General features: G+C 53.2%; 11 protein-coding genes across 11 annotated transcripts; 6 read left to right on the forward strand and 5 right to left on the reverse strand.

Moving 5' to 3' along the window:
• Positions 1-172: 172 nt before the first annotated feature.
• On the reverse strand, positions 173-1,138 carry NUU61_007478 (uncharacterized protein; the record flags this gene model as incomplete). Its single annotated transcript, XM_056658003.1, has 2 exons — positions 173-1,000; positions 1,073-1,138. The coding sequence occupies 2 exons, from the start codon at positions 1,136-1,138 to the stop codon at positions 173-175; spliced, it is 894 nt and encodes a 297-aa protein (XP_056510803.1).
• A 541-nt stretch (positions 1,139-1,679) lies between these two features.
• NUU61_007479 (GNAT family N-acetyltransferase) lies at positions 1,680-2,741 on the forward strand (the record flags this gene model as incomplete). The annotated part of the gene is made up of 1 exon (XM_056658004.1): positions 1,680-2,741. The coding sequence occupies one exon, from the start codon at positions 1,680-1,682 to the stop codon at positions 2,739-2,741; it is 1,062 nt and encodes a 353-aa protein (XP_056510804.1).
• Positions 2,742-3,065: 324 nt separating this feature from the next.
• On the reverse strand, positions 3,066-4,892 carry NUU61_007480 (NADPH oxidase family protein; the record flags this gene model as incomplete). Its single annotated transcript, XM_056658005.1, has 1 exon — positions 3,066-4,892. One exon carries the CDS (start codon positions 4,890-4,892, stop codon positions 3,066-3,068), a length of 1,827 nt encoding a protein of 608 aa, XP_056510805.1.
• A 38-nt stretch (positions 4,893-4,930) lies between these two features.
• Positions 4,931-5,287, reverse strand: NUU61_007481 (uncharacterized protein; the record flags this gene model as incomplete). The annotated part of the gene is made up of 1 exon (XM_056658006.1): positions 4,931-5,287. One exon carries the CDS (start codon positions 5,285-5,287, stop codon positions 4,931-4,933), a length of 357 nt encoding a protein of 118 aa, XP_056510806.1.
• A 2,181-nt stretch (positions 5,288-7,468) lies between these two features.
• On the forward strand, positions 7,469-9,163 carry NUU61_007482 (glycosyl hydrolase family 79 C-terminal domain-containing protein; the record flags this gene model as incomplete). Its single annotated transcript, XM_056658007.1, has 3 exons — positions 7,469-8,151; positions 8,211-8,329; positions 8,409-9,163. 3 exons carry the CDS (start codon positions 7,469-7,471, stop codon positions 9,161-9,163), a joined length of 1,557 nt encoding a protein of 518 aa, XP_056510807.1.
• A 409-nt stretch (positions 9,164-9,572) lies between these two features.
• Positions 9,573-10,793, forward strand: NUU61_007483 (3' exoribonuclease family protein; the record flags this gene model as incomplete). Its single annotated transcript, XM_056658008.1, has 1 exon — positions 9,573-10,793. The coding sequence occupies one exon, from the start codon at positions 9,573-9,575 to the stop codon at positions 10,791-10,793; it is 1,221 nt and encodes a 406-aa protein (XP_056510808.1).
• Positions 10,794-11,032: 239 nt separating this feature from the next.
• Positions 11,033-12,880, reverse strand: NUU61_007484 (aspartic endopeptidase; the record flags this gene model as incomplete). Its single annotated transcript, XM_056658009.1, has 1 exon — positions 11,033-12,880. One exon carries the CDS (start codon positions 12,878-12,880, stop codon positions 11,033-11,035), a length of 1,848 nt encoding a protein of 615 aa, XP_056510809.1.
• A 239-nt stretch (positions 12,881-13,119) lies between these two features.
• On the forward strand, positions 13,120-13,723 carry cyp1 (putative peptidyl prolyl cis-trans isomerase (CypC); the record flags this gene model as incomplete). The annotated part of the gene is made up of 3 exons (XM_056658010.1): positions 13,120-13,152; positions 13,203-13,244; positions 13,313-13,723. 3 exons carry the CDS (start codon positions 13,120-13,122, stop codon positions 13,721-13,723), a joined length of 486 nt encoding a protein of 161 aa, XP_056510810.1.
• Positions 13,724-14,723: 1,000 nt separating this feature from the next.
• NUU61_007486 (PhzF family phenazine biosynthesis protein) lies at positions 14,724-15,599 on the forward strand (the record flags this gene model as incomplete). The annotated part of the gene is made up of 1 exon (XM_056658011.1): positions 14,724-15,599. The coding sequence occupies one exon, from the start codon at positions 14,724-14,726 to the stop codon at positions 15,597-15,599; it is 876 nt and encodes a 291-aa protein (XP_056510811.1).
• A 143-nt stretch (positions 15,600-15,742) lies between these two features.
• NUU61_007487 (cytochrome P450) lies at positions 15,743-17,450 on the reverse strand (the record flags this gene model as incomplete). The annotated part of the gene is made up of 3 exons (XM_056658012.1): positions 15,743-15,895; positions 15,955-17,148; positions 17,202-17,450. 3 exons carry the CDS (start codon positions 17,448-17,450, stop codon positions 15,743-15,745), a joined length of 1,596 nt encoding a protein of 531 aa, XP_056510812.1.
• Positions 17,451-17,796: 346 nt separating this feature from the next.
• Positions 17,797-19,073, forward strand: NUU61_007488 (amidohydrolase family protein; the record flags this gene model as incomplete). The annotated part of the gene is made up of 4 exons (XM_056658013.1): positions 17,797-17,980; positions 18,048-18,065; positions 18,118-18,875; positions 18,936-19,073. 4 exons carry the CDS (start codon positions 17,797-17,799, stop codon positions 19,071-19,073), a joined length of 1,098 nt encoding a protein of 365 aa, XP_056510813.1.
• Between the last annotated feature and the right edge of the window lie 40 nt (positions 19,074-19,113).

The following is a 19,113-nucleotide window of genomic DNA, read 5'->3' on the forward strand; positions in this document are numbered from 1 at the left end:
TCGAGAGCATCGAAAAGAAAGTGCAGACCCCCATAAATCCCAGACGCCATGACATGACTAGAAAACAGACCCGGCGGAACAAGGGCAGAGAAAGAAAAAAAAAAAAAAAAAAAAAAAACAAAGAAAGGAAGAAAAAACGCCTATGACGCCCAGAAGAGTGGCCTCAGCCCACTCAGGCGTCTGCATTCTCGCTCTTGACGTCGTCGTCGTTATCCTCGACGGTGAACGAGTTCTTAAGTTTGCTGGGCCCGGGCTTGCTGGTGGCTCCCTTCTTGGGCGCACCGAGCTTCTTCTTCTTGGTCGGGCTGGGACTGCCATCGTCTTCATCTGCGTGCGGTCTCTTTGGTGCGGAAGAGGTTGGGCTGCTGGCGCCACTGTCTGTCGGGGTCTTGTTGCGCGTGCTAGTACCACGGCCCGAAATGTTCATGCACCGGTCGAGGTGCTGGGCCAGTCGGTTCATCACAAAGTAGCGCGGGCAGATCGGACACTTGGTGGTGGGGATCTCGGGGATGCTGAGGTCTTTCTCGGTCTTCTTCTTCTTGGGGTTCGGCATCACGGCAAACAGCTTGCCGTGCACGTCATGGCCCGGCAGGGTAATCATTGGTCCGTTCAGACAATACTCGCCGTTGGGATTTGGTGGTGGATGTGACCCATCCCCGATGGATGGGTACAGTAGGCGTGGCAGTCGACAATCGGGACAGATGATCTCCGTGACCGTGTGCAGCGGGTTGCCCTTCAGATAGACTTTGCCATGCTCGAAGATAGCCGCGTTGGTCTCGAGGCGCACAGTAGCCAATTTATGGGGATCAATCACAACTTCCTTCTTTGCATCCCCGGCCGTCTTGCTGGCCGTCTCATCTGGGACGGTCGCCTCTTCCTCGGCCTTTTGTCGGGCGACGACCGCGGCGGAGCGCATGCGCGCCACCTTCTCCTCCCGGTGGACTTTGGCAACCAGGTCATGAATGATATTGTGGAAAGTCTCGTTGAGAATATCGGTCGACTAGAAAATCAGACAGATGAGAAATTTAGATTTTGGTCCCAAACAGCCCCAACTGGGGACCAGCAGACATACCACTTTGGCGATCGTTCCGGCAGGGTAGGCCGGCCGGCGGCTACCAGCGCTGTTGGAGTCGGCCATCTTCGGGAATCGTGCAGAGAGTCAAGCACTGGCCAGCTCCAATGTCCGTTCCTTGAGCGGCCGACGGCTGTGTCTGCCGGCGACAGGTCAAAAAAACCCTTCGCACAACTTTCCCCGGTCTAGTTCCCCATGTACCGTGAATCTTTGGAACGCCAGTCGAGACAGCAGGATCCAATTTGGTGCGAAGTCAGATGGAAAGAGTCGAACATAGGAGAAGAAAGTCGGAGGAAAAAAGAAGGGAGAGGAGAGGAGAGTCTATAAGCCGGAGAAACCGATGTCAGTTTTAGAATAGGGAGGCTCGGGGTGAATAAGACAATAGGGACAATCAATAAGCACTCACAATGCACAATAAGAATAGCAGGCTTCAATCAAAGAAATGGGGGGGGGGAACTCACGCGATGGGGACAATTGCGATGCGACGAGACGAGAGCCCGACGGGGCTGGAGCAAGTTGGTCAAGTGGCTTATCGCCTATCGCATCTCCGCATTCGCCTTTCCTCGAGGCTCACTCGCTCATTCACTCATTCACTCATTGTCTCTCCATGCTCGGCATGGCTTACCAATTCTTCTCCAAGAACTCGCCGAGAGACACTCGGCCGTTGCCTGCACCGCGACCGGTGCTACCTCCTATTCACCCACCACCCGTCGAACCGCCTCAATCGGTACAATCACCCCAGGTCAAACCCGCCAGCGAGGAGTCCTTCGAGCCATATCCGTATCCATTGCCGACTGCCTACGCGACTCCATACCCCCAGATCACCATCGAGCCCATTAGCACCGCGCATCTGCCCTCGCTGACGCGTACCATCACCCTACTCCTCCCCATCCGCTATCCAAACTCGTTCTACACGACCACCATCACCGACCCGATCATCTCATCCCTCTCACGCGTCGCCATTTACCACAACCACCCCGCTCCTGCTTCAAACCCAGCGTCGGGCGCTCCTGCCAGTCGTGACCAATTGGTCGGGGGTATCCGGTGCCGGCTGGAGAAAGCCCCCACGCCTAAAGAACAGGACGCGCCGCAATCGTCCCAGGCCCGAGAGCCGGCGAACCTCTACATTCAAACGCTGCACCTGCTCTCCCCCTACCGCGGAAGAGGTGTCGCCACCTCGCTGCTCGATGGGCTTCTTTTCTCCTCGCCTCCTGGGTGCAAGCCGCGAACCCATGTCTCTAGACTAGTCAAGCACTACAACATCCGCTCTGTGTCGGCGCATGTCCACGAAGCCAATGAAGAGGCCTTGCAATGGTATGCTTCTCGTGGGTTCTGCGTGGAAGAAGGCGTCGTCGAGGGATACTACCGCAAGCTGAAGCCGTCGGGAGCGAAAGTCGTACGGATGGATGTCCACTGGCACGATGATGATGAACAATCTGCCCTTTTACTGAACGGCATTATCCCTCAGAGCCCGGCTCGCAGTATTTCGAAGAAAGATGACGGCAACAACGACGATGACGATTGGGAGAAGGTTGAAGCGGAAGATGGAGAGGAGGACGACCATGGGGTCCGGCCATTGTCCGAGTCCCACGTCCCGGAGAACGAGGAAACGCTGCCGAAAAAGCGAAAGGCAGACGAACACAATGACCCCCGTCCGCAGCAGAAGTAAGGAAGTGACAACAGTTGCATGGTGGCGTTACGGCATAGTTTCGATACCCTTGAATTATGTACTTGGGAGCTTTTGTGGTTCATTGCCTGTCCTGTTTCTTACTCACGGCGCTTTGCCAGACGAGAGTACAATGATCATCATGAATTTATGCAATTTACGGAATGAATCGGATATTTACACATTTGAATGCATCGAGTTTAAAAGAGAGAGAAATGTAAGGAGACAGTTCTCGCAAGCCAGATGCGCCACGGGTATCGAATTGATCAAGATCGCCAGGAATGGAAATACAAACACAGTATATTATGTACACAGATGTAGCTCTCGCTAGATGTTATAGTTCTCCGCATGCAAAAAAATCTCATCCTTCGACGAGTCCGCCATCACCCGCAGCTGCATCTTGGCCACTGTATTGGCCACCTCGATTCGCATGCTGGGCGGCCCGCAAACAAAAACACAGGCCCGACGACCAAAGGTCTTGGAGAACTCATTGAGCATCTGCGGGATGTCCGGACGGAAATAGTCGGTGCGCCAATTGTCTCGCCGCTGCGACGGCGGGCAGTATGCGAAGCGTGGTGTCGCCCTCTGCGGCGTGGCCTGTGGAGAGCCGAATCCAAAGTCAAATGGAGCGTAACCGGGGTATCCCGGTGAGCTTGTCGGGGGAGCATACGGATCCATGGAAGGCTGGTAGTAGTGGCGGTTGTTGGGGAAGTGGGAGGCTGTGTGAGCGCTGGGGAGGGCCGCGAGGCCATCTTCGTTCTCGCGACGCAGCTCTTTTTCCATGGCCTCGTTGCCGGCAGCCACTTCGCGGATATAGGCCGAGTTGCGTTTGTCGATGCCCTGCAGCATACCGAAGATTTTCTCTTGTACGAGGTCTCGCCCGGCGCTGTCCTCTTGGTTCAGTCCGGTAAGGAAGAAATGGCAGCTGACAATGTTGGCTGGCGCATAGTCGCGGCAGATGCGTAGCTCCTCCTGGAACCACTCCATGGTCTCGGGGGTCTTGAGCGCCCAAATGACTCGGACAGACTTGGTGACGGCCTTGCCGTCGCGGATTTTCTTGATCAAGTCCAGCAGTTGGCTGGCAATGGCGGTGATTCCACTGCCTCCCGCAAAGAAGATCACGTCGTCAAAGGCGGACATCTCACGCTGCATGCCGCCATAGGGGCCCTCGAGGAAAGCTGTATAGGTTTTGAAAGGGCCATGTTTCAGGGCCTTGTGGAAGACTTTGCGCGTGAATCCGTGGAAAGGACGGAACACAAGCGTCAGATCCCGGTATTTCTCGCCATATGCAGATGGGAAGTCCTCGCTGCAGAGCGAGGCGATCGTGAACGGGTGACTCTCGAAGAAAGCAACCCGCGGCATGCGCAGGTAAACGTATTGGCCGGGCCGCCAACGCATTTTCGTGGGAACGGTCACCTTAATCGCATTCTGTGGGAGGAGCGTCACGGCCGATTCTTCTCCAATCATGAAAGACGACATGCGGAAGGGATTCGTCCAGTTTAGATAAAAGAGTCGGATGAGATAAGAGAGGATCCAAATGACAATTGTAGTCCATAGATACGCCCACGACGACAAGAAGTTTTTGGTGTGCCAAAATAGCATCGCCACGAAGACCCATGAAACGGGGATGTGGATCACGATAAACAGCTCGTACATCCAGTGGCGCAGGAAGGGGAGCGAATGGATGCATAGAACCAGTAGTGGCACCAACGCCGCAAAGCCGGTTCCATACACGTAGATGTTCCGTGGAAGATACTGACGGTAGTTCATCAGGGCACCATCTTCCCAGATCGGGGTGATGTAAAATGGCACCATATGAACCAGACTCAAAAAGAGGCACAGATAGGCAGACCAACGATGCAGCCCGTTGAGCCGCTCGGGACCCAGGCCAGTCAGCATGCTGATGAAGTTGGCTTTGGTGCTGAGTGCAACAATCCAAGGGACCATGGCCACCGCAAGCATCCCCGCCCGAACAGCCAGTGGCGGTGACCCCAGGGCAACCGACCAGTAGTACAGAGGCTGCGGAACGAAACAGTATAGCGTGACGAAGATCAACGCGGATAATACGATCACCGTCACAGCCAAGGAAGGGAAGACAATCTCCAAGCTCCCAATTCTCAGGACGGGCATGGGCCGGTAGAATATCCACCGCATGAAGGCGATGGCATTGTTGAGTGGGATGATCCGAGCAATCAAGGATTCTCGCCTGGGAGCTGGCGGTGGTACGGCCGGAGGGGGAAGAAGTGCGCAGTCGAATTGTCCGTGCCAGCACTTGGGAGCTCATATTCGTCTGCCTGGGTAGCATTGGTCATGGGTTGTGGTTGTTGCTCCTTGTGGAAAGCGATGCGCATCTTGTCGCCCCAGATATGGTAGAATCGGATGAAGGCCGTGATGACCAACAGCACGACCGAAAAGTAGACGAAGCCCAGCCCGTATTTTGCAGATTGCGACCACGGATCTCGTCGCATCTCCGCCGCTTCGGCCGCCGTCGTCGACGCCGTGACGGGGACATTGATGCGCTTGGTGAGGGCGCGCACCGAGTCCCACATGATGCCAGATGTTGGGATCGTCCAACGAAGCTTTCCAGTAGCTATCTTTTATTTCTTTGTAAGCTTCGCGTTGGTCGGATTTTTGAAAACAACCACGCACCTTGGGTGTATCTCACGCTCAAACGAGTACTCCCTCGTATGGATTATGAGATGAAGTTCATGTCGTGCGGAATCTTCAAAAAGAACGCTGATCTGAACAAATTAGGAAGAAGAGCAGAAAAAAGAAGCCCGAGGGAAACCCCGGCTAGATGTACGGCAGCAGCGAAGCGGGGGAGTCACACCGGGTGCATCGCACACGCACGCCGTGAGACGGTCGACGGATAAAGATAGAACAAGCTGCAAGTTGAGCCAATGGAGGACACTGGTGACAGACCGAGTCGCCAACGGGTGCCCTGGAACCCTGGGCGAGTCGCCTTTGCGCCAAATTCATCCTGTGTGAGCGGGATGTGCGAGTGATGCGTGATGCTTTAGCGCTCGCGACGCCAATCAACGCGACCGATGATGGCAGATCGAGTGACTGGGGTGACCGGGCCGCATTAGCGTGGTGGGGCAGAGAGTGAAGAAGAACTAATCACGAGGGATGTGGAATAAGATATCTCTTCACGATTTCAGGGCGAGAGTCGATTCAGGCGAGATGATGAATGATGCTGGAAGGAGAGAGAATCTTGACTTGTTCCTGACATCCGAGACCTAACCCTAACTCGATATGAACTGTCCGATCGCTCAACGCTATCATGTATTATGGACCCTACGAAGATCATCTACTAACCAAGTGCTAGGGAGATTCGATGCAAATATTAAGTTGGTAAAATTGTCACTTTTTGTGCACCCTTTTTGTTGAATATCTGGAGGGTCGCGACCGTGGTCAGATGGGGGTTCTTAAAATTCATGTTATAAAGGGTGGGTATTCTTAACAGTATAGGTGAACCTTTTAAACCTCTGTTCTTATCGTCTGGGCCCTTCTCCAGGTTGTCTGGGCATAACCTGACTGTGGCTGTCAAGGTACTTGCTAGTGTCGCAATGGCCAGTTGAACGGTTCTTAGCCTTGTAGTAAACAACACCTTCAGTGGGGCGAATGGCGCAATAGCGGACTAGCATGTTAAGCGTTAAGCTTAAGCTTAAGGTTCCTTCTATGCTAAAGCTCACTTTATCCGCTGTGTGACCTTCGAGAATGAATTGATTCAGGTATAGTCGGTAGTACTTCTACTCCCGCAGTAAAATATTCTCGGATCCTCGGATGATGAATTTGTCAGTGCGGGTCCAACGGGGCGCGGTCTTCGGCCAGAAATATAGTTGCAACATTTAAAGGGAAAAGAAAATAACTAAGGATCTAGAGAGGGGAGAGAGAGGCAACTAAGCTTGCGAATATTAGCCTGCTTGATGGAAGAATGGATGCTTTTCTGTGGATAAAATTTGATAGACAACATCCGCATTCACCTTGGGTGTACGGCCTGAACATCAACTAATGGATATCAGGATTACATCTCACCTCAGCACAGATTCAATTTTTCATGCACTTGAGCGATAGCAAAACTCTCAAATCCTTTTTTTGTCCTCACTTGAAACTACGACACGCCATCTATCTCCCTAACCTCAACCGACCTAAAGAAAAATCAGAGCATCAGCAGTCAGGCCACCTGCGACGCGTATGAAGACTTTCCTGTGGATATATGGAAATTGTATAAATTTAGCACAATTGCTAAGCCGCACATCATCATCGAATCTCCCCAATCCCAAAAGCAGCTCCTGCGAAGCTTTGCGGCCCCATGGGGCCGGATGAGTTCTCCACCGTCAAGTGCCGAAGCCAGACGCGCAATCTTTTTATTTTTAAAAACCCTGGTTACTGCAGTATTCAAATAACTGAAATAGGCAGCACGCGTCAGAAATGACGATCGACAATGTTCTTGGTTCAATAGACGAGGGTTTATCAGAACACATCTGTGAAAGTGTTCGTGGGCCTGACGTGCCTGCTGTCGGGAAAAGAAAAGATCATCACATCTATGAATCCCTCCCCATTCATCACCCCATCAGGAAAAGAATGGCTAGCGTACAGTAGGATCAAGTGATATTAGGCCCAAGTCTGCAGAGAGACTTGCAGGGTCAGCAAATAAAAGGACTCCTGGACCCTAAGGGTCTACTTCTCTCAGGACACACATTTCATTCACTCCTTAACATTACACAATGCATTCCCACTTGGCGAGCTCTCTTTTGGTCGCTGCACTATCGCAAGCGGGTCAAAATACCTCATACGATATCTCCATTGCGAAAACCGCCCCGGCAGGCGCCTCTGCCGTGCCCGCCGACTTCTTCGGGTTTGGCTGGGAGTCGGGTCTGGTGCCCCATTACAACAACACCTTCTCTGAAAATATTGTGAACGAGATCGGTTCTCGCATGAGCAAGCCGCTGGTCATTCGCATTGGTGGCACCAGCGGTGACCATATCTTCTTCAGAGCAGACCAAAAGAATGCCACCACATGCACATCGGGATGGGCTTGCAATCTCAACAGCAAAGACACCTTTTACATCGGTCCCAGCTACTTCGACACGCTCAAGCGGTTCAAAAATGCCTCGATGAGCGTCCAGGCCCCCATGCAGGTCAACCCAGAAATGAAAAACACCATGGCTTATATCGACCATGCCTGGAAGGCTCTTGGGCAGGACCGAGTGGACTCTATCGCTTTGGGGAACGAGCCCAACTGGTACAAGTATCCCGAGAATGAGAACTCGGTTGCACAATATGTCAAGGCCGGAAAGGAGATCGAGGAGCGAGTTGTCAAGGAATACTCCCTCACCGGTGATGCTGCCCGTATCTTCCAGGTGGGAGAGATTGCCAGCCAGGGTGTGAAATCCGACAAATTCAGCTTGTGAGCCCTTTCTCTCTGTGATCTTGACTTTCTCTGAATACTTATACAGTTTGCAATAGGGAGGACGTTGTCAAAGGCTTCGATAAGACCGGCCGCAGCAAACTCGCCGCCTTGCATTTCTATCAGCTCACGGAGAAATTCCACGATAAATCCAATTACACTGCCGAGCTGCTACAGGGTAAGTGTCTAATGTAGCAAGGTGATCAGCATTTTATCAGCCACAGTCCGGATGATCTAACAGCTCCCATCTTTGACAGAAAAACTCATGAACCACACAGTTATCAAGAACCACCTCAGGCCCTATGCCAAAGACGCTGCCAAGATTGGATCCCTCCCACTCGTAATATCTGAGGTTGGTTCTGCTCTTGGCAACAGCCCTGTTTGGTTCGGTGCTGGGTTCGGTGCCGCTATTTGGGCAGTCGACTTCCATCTCACGGCCATGGTCCTCGGAATCAAACGAGTATGCAACACCGAAGAGCCTGTCGCGACACACTCTTTCTGGGTTCCCGACCATACGACTCGTCACACGACTGGACCAGCCGTGCAGGGTGTCTTCCCTGCGGCGGCATTCATTGCCGACTTCGTCGGGAAAGACAAACTGGGCAAAGTGTCGGAGATCGAATTGGCCGAGGACCAGCTGCTTACTGGGTATGTCAGTTATGGGCTCCAGTCCAAAAAGCCCCAGCGTATTGCTCTCATCAACATGCGCGAGTGGCACAAGGGATCAAAGTACAATCGGGGTACTGCTAAGGTGACGGTGGATGTGGGCGATGGTGTCAAGTCGGCCATGGCCCGGTATTTGAGCTCAGAGAGTGGCTCTTTTGCGCGCGGGTATGACCTTGGTGGCGAAGGGGAAATTGTCACCTGGGCTGGAGAGCACTGGAGCCACAAATTGAAGCTGGGTAAGGGCGTGTTTACCTCCAAGCCCCGAGAGCACAAGTTGAACGTGCAGAACGGCAAGGTTATGGTGCCCCTTCGGGACACCGAGGCTGTCATGATCACTGTTGAGTAAACTATACTGATCTCCTTTGGGGGAAACAATTGACCTTTTCTTTGTTAAGCGCTTCAACACGCTTTGTGTCACATATTGTACTTGTGGTTATATTGCTGCGAATTGAATCGTTTGCCAAATCGCCACGAAAAGCTCAACCTTTCTATTTCTTCGAAAACCATTCTTATGTATATCACTATGTTTTAATAACAAAATCTCATCGGTCTACAAACGTTGCTGTGTCTGGTCGCAATGAGTGGCATAGACTTGTATAGGTCGTGGTTACTGCCTGAGGCATCAAAGTATTAGTGAATCCCATGACCTCACCGCCTCTGATATTGAAATTATTCTGCCGCTCAATGCTCGCGGCTTTTTCGTCTCTGCCACTTGAATCCAACAACGCTGCCTTGCGCAAACAAGCACAGGAGCCATGGCGTCGGCAACAGCTAATGCACCTCCATCACTATCACTGCCACCGTCTCAATTTGCCCGCCTCCAACCCCACGCCTATCTTCTCGCCCACCTTTCCCCTCCACCAGCAAGCAACCAGCCCTCCATCCGCGCCAATGGCCGCGCTCCCTCCCAATTTCGAGTCACCTCCGCCAACGCAGGCTCCTTGACCCACACAAACGGCAGTGCCGTCGTGCGCATCGGCGACACAGCCGCCGTGTGCGGCGTGCGCGCGGAGATCCTGCACACCGACGACATCGCCTCGTGGAGCGTGTCGGAGTCCTCAACCGCCGCTTCCACCGCCAAACACCAACACCTGGCTGATCTCAGCGACCACCCCACCAAAGAAAATAAGGATGTCGACCAGGATTCCGACGCCGCGGACGACGAGGACCGCGCGCACGTCCAGGGCTTGAACTTGCTCGTCCCTAATCTCTCTCTGAGTACCGGCTGCGCCCCCGGTTTCACTCCCGGTGCCCCGCCCTCTGCACTGGCTCAGTCCCTTTCCCATCAGATTCTTTCTTTGTTGCATAGCACGCGCTTGGTGCGGGCTGACGACCTGCGCATTTGGTACCAGCCGCCGAATTTGGGACCCGAGGACATCGAACCTCACAATGAGGACGAGCAGATGGACGTGGATGCCGATCAGAGCGGTAGCGCAGAGAACCGCCAGCCGCGGGAGATCAAGGCGTTCTGGGTGCTCTACATCGACGTCATGATTATCTCTCTCGCGGGCAACCCTTTTGACGCTGCCTGGGCCTCTGTGCTGGCGGCACTGCGTGATACGAAACTACCTAAAGCCTGGTGGGATGTCGATAACGAGATGGTGCTTTGTTCGGATGATCTCACGCAAGCGTACGGTCTCTCGCTACGTGGCTTGCCTGTGGCCAGCTCGTTCTGTGTGTTTGAGGCTGATGCCGCTGCGGGCTGGAGAGCGGTGGTTATTCCCGATGCTGGGGAGCAGAAGAAGGGCTCTCAGTCGAGGTGGATCTTGGCTGATCCGGATGGCTATGAGGAGGGCTTGGGTCAGGAGAGGGCGTGTGTTGTTGTGGACAAGGACAATGATGGGAAAGGGAAAACGGTGATTGTGAAAATGGAGAAGCATGGGGGCTGGACTGTGGACAGTGCCGATCTACGGCAGCTCGTGGACATCTCCGCCAAACGGTGGGACGACATGAAAAGGATACTGGATCAATGTTGATAGAAACGGCACGGAATACGAAGAAATGATACCACCTGTATTCGTATTGCTTATCCATATATTCATGGATGTCTTTGGTCTGTTATGTAGAGAAGCCCAGCACCCTGGATGCAGTCGGACATCCTGAGAATACTTATAATCGCTGGCGCTTCTTCAGCAGGGCGTCTATGGGTCCCTTTCCTGGCCCAGTTTTAATACACAACTTGCAACTTCCCGGTCTCAGAGCTCAGTAGATCAAATTACTCCTCGAGCTCCGCCTTCAGACTGCGCCGTCTTCTCTTCAGCGGCGGCTCGGTGTCCCGCTCAGCTCCAGACACCGTCACCATTTCATCGTCTTCGCTGGCCGACTCTTTTGAGGCCGAGTCAGTGGCGGGCTTGGACTTGCGATGAAAAGACAAGGAGATGGAAATAACATCCTTGTCGTCGCGGGTCTTTTTGTCTTGGTCCTTCTTCGCACCAGATTTATCTTTTTCGGCTCCATCTGCCTTGGACGCTGTCTCAGGAGTCTTATCTTCATTTTTCTTCTCCTGAGTGGGGCCCTCGGAGGATGTGAGAGACTTCAAATCACCGGACAAGATACGCATGAAGAGGCTCTTGGGTCCCTGGGTAGAATCTTTATCTTCTTCCTTTTTCTCGTCCGTCTTCTCCTCTGACTCTTCTACCTCGGCATCAGAAAAGTCCCACATGCTGCGAGTCTCTCCTCGGAAGAACGCGGTGCCCCAGAGTGAGCCGAGGACACCGGGAACCAGATACAGGAGAGCAGGCTGAGCATGGTTCGAATATTGCATCGCAAGAAGAGTGGTAACCATTCCAGTAACATAGCCAATCAGGCTAGCGTTGAAGTAGATCTTCGGGAAAGACCGTGCATCATGGTAGGGAGGCTGAAGTTCCAACTCCTGGGGCACAATGGACGGCGACCAGAACCGCTCTCCCCAAGCACCAGTAGCCTTCTGATACTGCGGCTTGATCGCTTCTTTCTCGTCGCCTTCCACCTGTGCCTTCTGGGCACCTTTTCGCTGGTAATAGAGGAAAAGGTCAAAGCGGAGAGCCAGGCCGATCATCAAGCCGGGAATGACAATATCTCCAAGACCCAGCATGGCCAATGACTGAGCATCTGGTGCCTCGCTGGGCGTTGGTGGCCGGGGGAACAGCAGCTTGATGGGAACATCTAGCTTGGTCGCGACGGTGACCATCAGCGGGGTAAAAAAGACAAAGTAAATGTCGTAGAAAAACAAAGACCCAAGGATGAGGGTGCCCGTCCAAAATGTCGACGGCGACATGAATTGCAGGGCGCCGTAGCAGAAGCTGAATCCGAGGAAGTTTGTCAACCACCATGGTTTGGTAACAAAGGCAAAGTAGCCCACAGCGCAGAGTGCGGCGATCCCGCTGAAGAGATCGAGAAGGCCAACGAGAGTTTTGACCTCGAGGAGGCCCCGTACGTAGGTTCTGAGTTTGAGTTGCTGATACACTGCGTTGCGGCAAGTCCAAAGCCCTGACCGGATCGGTCCTGGAAGAGGGATGGTCCCGAAAGCTCCTGGGAGTGGTGAATGACGGACCTGGCCTGTCTCCGAGGTCTTGAAAACACGCTCGGACTGGTTTACCCTCCAGAGCTGCCCTCGATGGCGATAGTAAGCAGGGAAGAAAAAGGACCGCACAGTCAACGAGCTGTCTTTCAAGAAGGCAATTGCAAAGAACAGGCCCATTTGAGAGAAGTAGAAACTGAGGATCTTGTTCAAAATCGCTGGGTCTTCGAGCCATTTGATCACCATGTATAAACCACCCAATGTCAAGCCTGCAGTCAAGGGGAACATCAGAGCATCCGAAGGTTCCAGTCCCTCCATCTTCGGCATTGAGCCCTGTTCGTCCTCGGTATCATCTTCGGTATCAGAATCTTCCTTCGCGGTGTCTTTCTTCTTGGGGGGTTTGGCGGCAGACGAGGGTCTCGACAAGGAGGAATGGGATCCAATCCAGATGGGAAATAGAGCAGAGACGAGCAGATGTCCGTAGGTCGGAAGGAGGGGCTTAACGCGATCGAAGTGGTACAGAGCCTGCCCGAGCAGCTCTGCAAGGGGACTGACTTCGGACATGGTGGATTGGAATGAATCGCAGGAGCTATGGGACACGGATTTGATGGCCTGAACTGAATGCGATATCAGGTAGAACTTGAATTAGTCCATCGTTGACCTTGTGGTGGGATGTGAAAGCGGACAACTTGCCAGCTCCCGGTCTTTGAGGTGCCAAGCTCCACCTCCCGCGCATCCCTCTCCTTCTCTCACACTATCTCTCTGGTATTTGCATCACCCAATTCACCTCGCAATATTTCGTCATGGCAACAGACGTGGCATTTGACACATCGATGGTAATTGCGCAGTACTTTTCTTCGACGAATGGACCGCTAACACCTTACAGGGCTCGTTTACCGTCGAGCTCTACAACACTCATGCGCCGAAGGTCTGAGTCCCCCCCACTTGAGTATCGTTTGATCTTCCGCTGACTTTTCTTTTTATTATTTCTGACAGACTTGCAAGAACTTTGCGATCCTTGCTCAGCGAGGCTACTATAACAATGTCATCTTCCACCGCATCATCCCCAACTTCATGGTCCAGACCGGTGATCCCACCGGCACCGGCCGAGGAGGAAGCTCCATCTACGGCGAGAAATTCGAGGACGAGATTCGAGGCGAGCTCAAGCACACCGGTGCTGGAGTTCTGAGCATGGCCAACAGCGGGCCCAACACCAACGGCAGCCAATTCTTCGTCACCCTTGCCCCGACCCCATGGCTGGACGGAAAGCATACGATATTTGGCCGGGTCAAGAGTGGCATGAGAGTGATTCAGCGCATGGGACTGGTCAAGACCAACGCCGAGGACAAGCCGGACGACGAGGTCAAAATCATTCGGGCTCGCGTGGTTGAAGAAGGGGCAGAGTGAACCACCAACCGTCACCGGTTGCGAAATCATTTAAGAACGTACGAAGAGGGTTCTCTATGCGACGTCGTGCGTCCCTGCACGAGGCACATCCTGGATTGCGGATCCAAAGGACCGGCAGCCATTGTCGCCGACGTGCCTCAGCGCGCCCGGCACAGGAGGCCATGCGCTGAGCAGCCATGATCGCCTTTTCAGGCCTTCTCGGTCTATTCAAACTACGGCAATTGGGCAGGCAGTTCACCCAGTCCAAATTGATCTCTCGATAGTTAGAGGAATGTATCACTACAAACGAACCGCTTCCATCAGATGTTACCATCCAGAGCAGCAGATACAGTGTGACAGAGTTCTCATCTGCCACTCCCGTAGCAAGAACCAGTGAAGGTCTTCCTGTTGAGGCCGAATTGCCATGTACTGGCAGTCAGTCTGTGCAGAGCACTGGGAGTGGCTGAAGTGAAGAAGAAAATGTGAGACCCGAGTTGTGCGGTGAAAAGTAGACTACGCTAGCCCCATCTGGCATTGCTGAGTCATCGACTGCGATCCCATATCACGTGAGAAGTATACAGCTCAAGTCACCAAGTGAAAGAGTCATCAGCAAGGGTTGTGAACAGTTTATAGGCAAATTTGATACTATGTTGAAATCATACACCAATATTTGCATCATCCTTCAAGCCCCTCTGCCCTGGTTCATGCTCATAGACAGAAGCAATGACCACTACCTCTATGAAATCAAGGCTGGGGGCTTTGTATCAAAGGCAAGATGATTCCACTCTTGTAATACTCTTGTTCGGATGTGGTGTGTTCTTTTTCTTAAGGTCATTGTCAGTATTAGGGGTTCCAATCTCGGCCATGAAGCCCTAACACAGTAGAGCCAGGTGGGGCCGAGGATTGTCGGAACCTGGGGCTATCGTCGATCTTCTCTGGTCACACCTGACTGCCGCCAGACATTGATTCAACCTGTTCGATTAACTCCAACTGCATTTCAAACTCTACACCTTCAGCAGCAATGGCAGCAAGCGTCCACCTCCTCCGTGTCTTTGCCGCCGGTCCCAATGGAGGCAATCCTCTGCCTGTTGTCGTGGATGCAACTGGCATGTCAGATACCGACATGCAGGCCGTCGCCGCGACCTATGGCCATGAAAGTGGATTCGTTCTTCCTGCTCCAGACAGCTCAGAATGCGATTTTGAATTCCGCTTCTGGGTTCCTGAGCACGAGATGGAAATGTGCGGACATGCTACCGTAGGGGCGGTTTGGCTGTTGGAAAACCTCAACCGACTGCATAGAGACCAAGTCCGAATTATAACCAAGAGTGGTATTGTCGAGGCGAGGATCTTGAGGCATCAAGGAGAGGTCTCGGTGGAGATCTCGCAGCCGCTCGGTGTCGTCGAAACAGTGGATGCCGGTGACCTTGACGAATTGCTCCATGTCTTGGGCATTTCCAGACGTGAATTGTCATCTCTGTCCGTTCAGAACTCTAGGACAAGTCGAGTGAAAACGCTCGTTCCTCTGAGCTCTGTCGATGCACTTAATTCATTGAAGCCGCAATTCCATCTGGTCAAGTCGCTCTGTGAACGCATCGGCAGCACTGGTCTGTATCCATACGCGGTGTGCGATTCAGCGGCGCAGATCTTGGAGGCGAGGCAATTTCCTAAATCCTCTGGGTATCAGGAGGATGCTGCCACGGGAATTGCAGCCTCTGCGTTGGCATTTGGGGTTCTGGAAAATGGTCTTTTGAATGATCCACAGCGAGGGTTGAAAGTCAGACAAGGCTGGGCGATGGGACATCCATCGGAAATTGCTGTGAAGTTTAGGAAACAGAACGACTCGGTTCAGGGCTGTTGGATCGGCGGGACTACGTTGCTTGATACTGGCGTTGAATAAATAGGATAGCTGATCTGCTTTAGTTGTGTTACATGGAGTCCTTTCTAGATCAGATATGTCCACAGTCTCTTGATGCTCCACTCTAAATATGCCCACAGAAATAAAAACTACTGTCCAGTTCCTTTCCCACTTCAGCTTAGGTTTCACGTCCGGGATTTGGCATCCTCCAGCACTCCGAGTCTTGTGGCCTCCTCGACCATCAATTTAACATGCTTGTCACTTCGAGGGGTGACTTTCACTGGGAATGGCTCATCTGTTGTATGGTGGTTGAGTCGCCGCGAGTCATACGGACCAGACTGTGCCTCGTTAGAACCTCATATAGAAGCATATCCCAGTATCCACTGTTCATACGCACCGCAGTATAATTGAAGCAAAACACCAAGCGGGCAATGTTTATGAACAGCCCTCTCTGTGCAAGTCGATAACCCACACAGATCCGGCGTCCACCACCAAACTGCCACAGTCCATGTGCAGCATCGGTCTCGTGCCCGTCGAGCCATCGCTCTGGTTTGAAGGTCTCTGGGTCCTCGCACTCATTACAAACTGGAATACCATTAATAACAAAGCCAACTCCGGGTGGGAAGTGGTATCCCTCGAATTCCATTTCCGTCGTCAGAACATGGTCCGGCGTGAATGGGAAGATAGGTCTCCATCTCAGCAGCTCTTTGATGACAGCGCAGACATACGGCATCTGCTCCATGTCGTCGAGCCCCGGAAGGCGTAGGCTGGACTCATCTGCGGCACAGATGTGGTCTACTTCGGCTCGGGCATTCAGAAAAACCTCCGGATAGGACAGCGCGGACATGACAAAGATGTTCAATGCCTCTCGGGTCGTGTCGCTGCCCGCTTCAATCAGTTGCATTGCCACATACATTGCTTCCTGATCATCTCCCGTGAACTTGGTATCTTCGTGCAGCAAGACATCTCTCACGAACGATGGCGGCGCAGTCCCGGCTTCCACCTTCTCTCGGACTGGCACCCACCAGGACCGGTAGACCTCAAAGTTCCACTGACCAAGTCGCTCCCAGTACTTTCGCCACGGCTGCAGAACCCGTGGCAGGGCATCTAATTCCGGGAACCAGTCCACCAGGCTCGAGCCAATGCTCCCGACGAAGTGGGTCACGACGTCTTGCAGATCAGCCAGCTCTTTGTTTGATTTGGTCAACCGCTCACCCAATGCGATGCGGTGCACCACCGAGTTGGCGTATCGGTAATGGTGACGATACCACAGCTGCGGTTGGTAGTAATACTCGACGAGTAGCTGCGTACTTTCGAGTTCCTGCCAGGATCCGTATTGCTTGAGGGCGGTCCCGCTGAGTAGGGAATGCATCACACGGCGCTTCTCGGTCCATCCCGACGGAGGAAGAAGGAGTGAGCGGCTATGACGGCTCACAATACCGCTGGCGATCGGCATGGGTGACCGCCCGTTGGTGAGCGAGCCACGCTTCGCGATGATCTCGGCGACAACCCGCCGGCTGTTCAGAAACACCCAGGTCTTGGAGCCCAGGTGCACTGTAGTCATTTCACCATATCGTGCCAGATAGCGATGCTATTATGAGTTAGCAAGCGACACTGGCGAGGGATATTTTTCATTAAGCCTACCATGCTATGATCGGGATCGTCCCGTCCTGTCTTAAGATCTAACAAACTTCCAAGAATTGGCTTGCCTCGAGGCCCCGGTGGAAGTCGCCATTGTTTCCCTGCTGGTGCTCGTCGCTTTCCCACGGGTTTGAATATTTCCTGAAGAACGAGAAACGTCGTGCTGAGACAGAGCAAGATGGCCACGAGGGTTGCACTCGCGGGATAATGTGAGGCCAATAGGGCCAGCGACTCATGGATAGATGAATCCATGCTTGACTGGGTGTTTGAGAGTGGTTGAGCGGATCTCAACCTATGCTGGGAGCCCTTTACATAAGGCAACAACCTTGATCTTCACCATCGCGGGTGCATCCCGGGCTCCTCGTCCACTCCGTCTCCGTGCCCGAGACATCGCGATTACTTAACGAGGTAATGGATTCGCCCTCAGAAGGCAATAATGTTCATCGGGCAATAATTTTCGTGTATACTTCTTCGGCTTGGATCCAGATATTCCACATTTTTCGGTCCATTGGCACCTTGTACAGCCTCGCTGAGGAACTCGGGTGCGTTCCGAAGGCCGTCATTAATAGTCGACTGACCACCCCACCGATACTTAAACATGTTACGCTATCTCTGGCTACCGCTACTCCCCGTCTTCTGGTATCTCTTGTCCAACAATTTCAGCAATATGTCGGACCGAGCTATGGACTGGCTCCAAGATAAGGCGCTCGGCTGGATAGATGCGCCTCCGGTCAACAAGGTAGACACTCACCACCATTTTGTGCCAGAATTCTATGCCAAAGGTGAGTGGGATCTATCTATAAAGGGCTTTGAGCGGCTTCAAAAGATCAGCGACTGACTATTTCCTAGCTATCGAAGATGCAGGAGGTACCGCTACAATGACTCAGTTCGTTCAACCGATATTAATTGAATGTCACAGGGGACCCCAGCGGCTGGCCCACGCCATCGTGGACACCCCTACGGAGCAAGCTCCTGATGAAACGTCTCGGGGTTCAGACTGCCATCCTCTCGGCTACTGCGCCCGGTGCCTGTATCCTCAAGGGACAAGCGTCCTTCGACCTAGCGCGGAAACTCAATGAATACGCGGCCGACCTGCGCGACAAGGAGCCCCAGCATGTCGGGTTCTTTGCCGCTCTCCCCAGCCTCCTGGACACAGATGCGGCCTTGGCCGAGATCACTTATGGTCTCGATACGCTGCATGCAGACGGCGTTACGGTCTTCACCCGCTACGGCGACAACCATACTTACCTGGGCCATCCCTCACTCGAGCCCATCTGGGCCGAGCTCAACCGCCGTCGCTGTGTCGTGTTCGTGCACCCAACTCACCCGGTCGATACGACCATGATGAACCCCAAGCTGCCCCAGCCGGCGCTGGATTACCCGCACGAGACCACGCGCGCCGCCATGGACATGATCTTATCCGGCACCAAGGGCAAGTTTCCGGATTGCAAGGTTATCTTATCGCATGCGGGTGGTACCCTGCCATACTTGGTGAGTCGCGTTGCCACGCCGATGCGTAAGGCGCCCGGGTTTGTGGTGGAGAATCGCATGGGCACGACGCACGAGAAAGTCATGGAAGACTTCCGGAGCTTTTATTTTGATCTGGCGCTGTCGGCGTCGCCCCATGTGTTGGACATGATGCTCAAGACCATCCCACATGATCATATCTTCTATGGGGTAGGTGGCTCCTCGCTTTGAGATTCGTGGGGTGCGTGTCTAATCATGCCTTGCATTTAGAGCGACTTTCCTTATGCGCCCATCACGGCTTACCCGGCTTTTTTGGAGGAGCTGGAGGGATATGAAATGAGCCAGGAGCTGAGAGACAAGATAAATTTTGGGAATGCAATCCAGTTGATCCCTCGGTTGACAGGATAAGTATCAGTGTTGGCTACAGTATATATACTTGGTTCGAGTT

The sequence above is a fragment of the Penicillium alfredii genome (genome assembly GCF_028826965.1).
Source record: "Penicillium alfredii strain IBT 34128 chromosome Unknown utg000009l_segment0_segment0, whole genome shotgun sequence".
Taxonomy (NCBI): Eukaryota; Fungi; Ascomycota; class Eurotiomycetes; order Eurotiales; family Aspergillaceae; genus Penicillium; species Penicillium alfredii.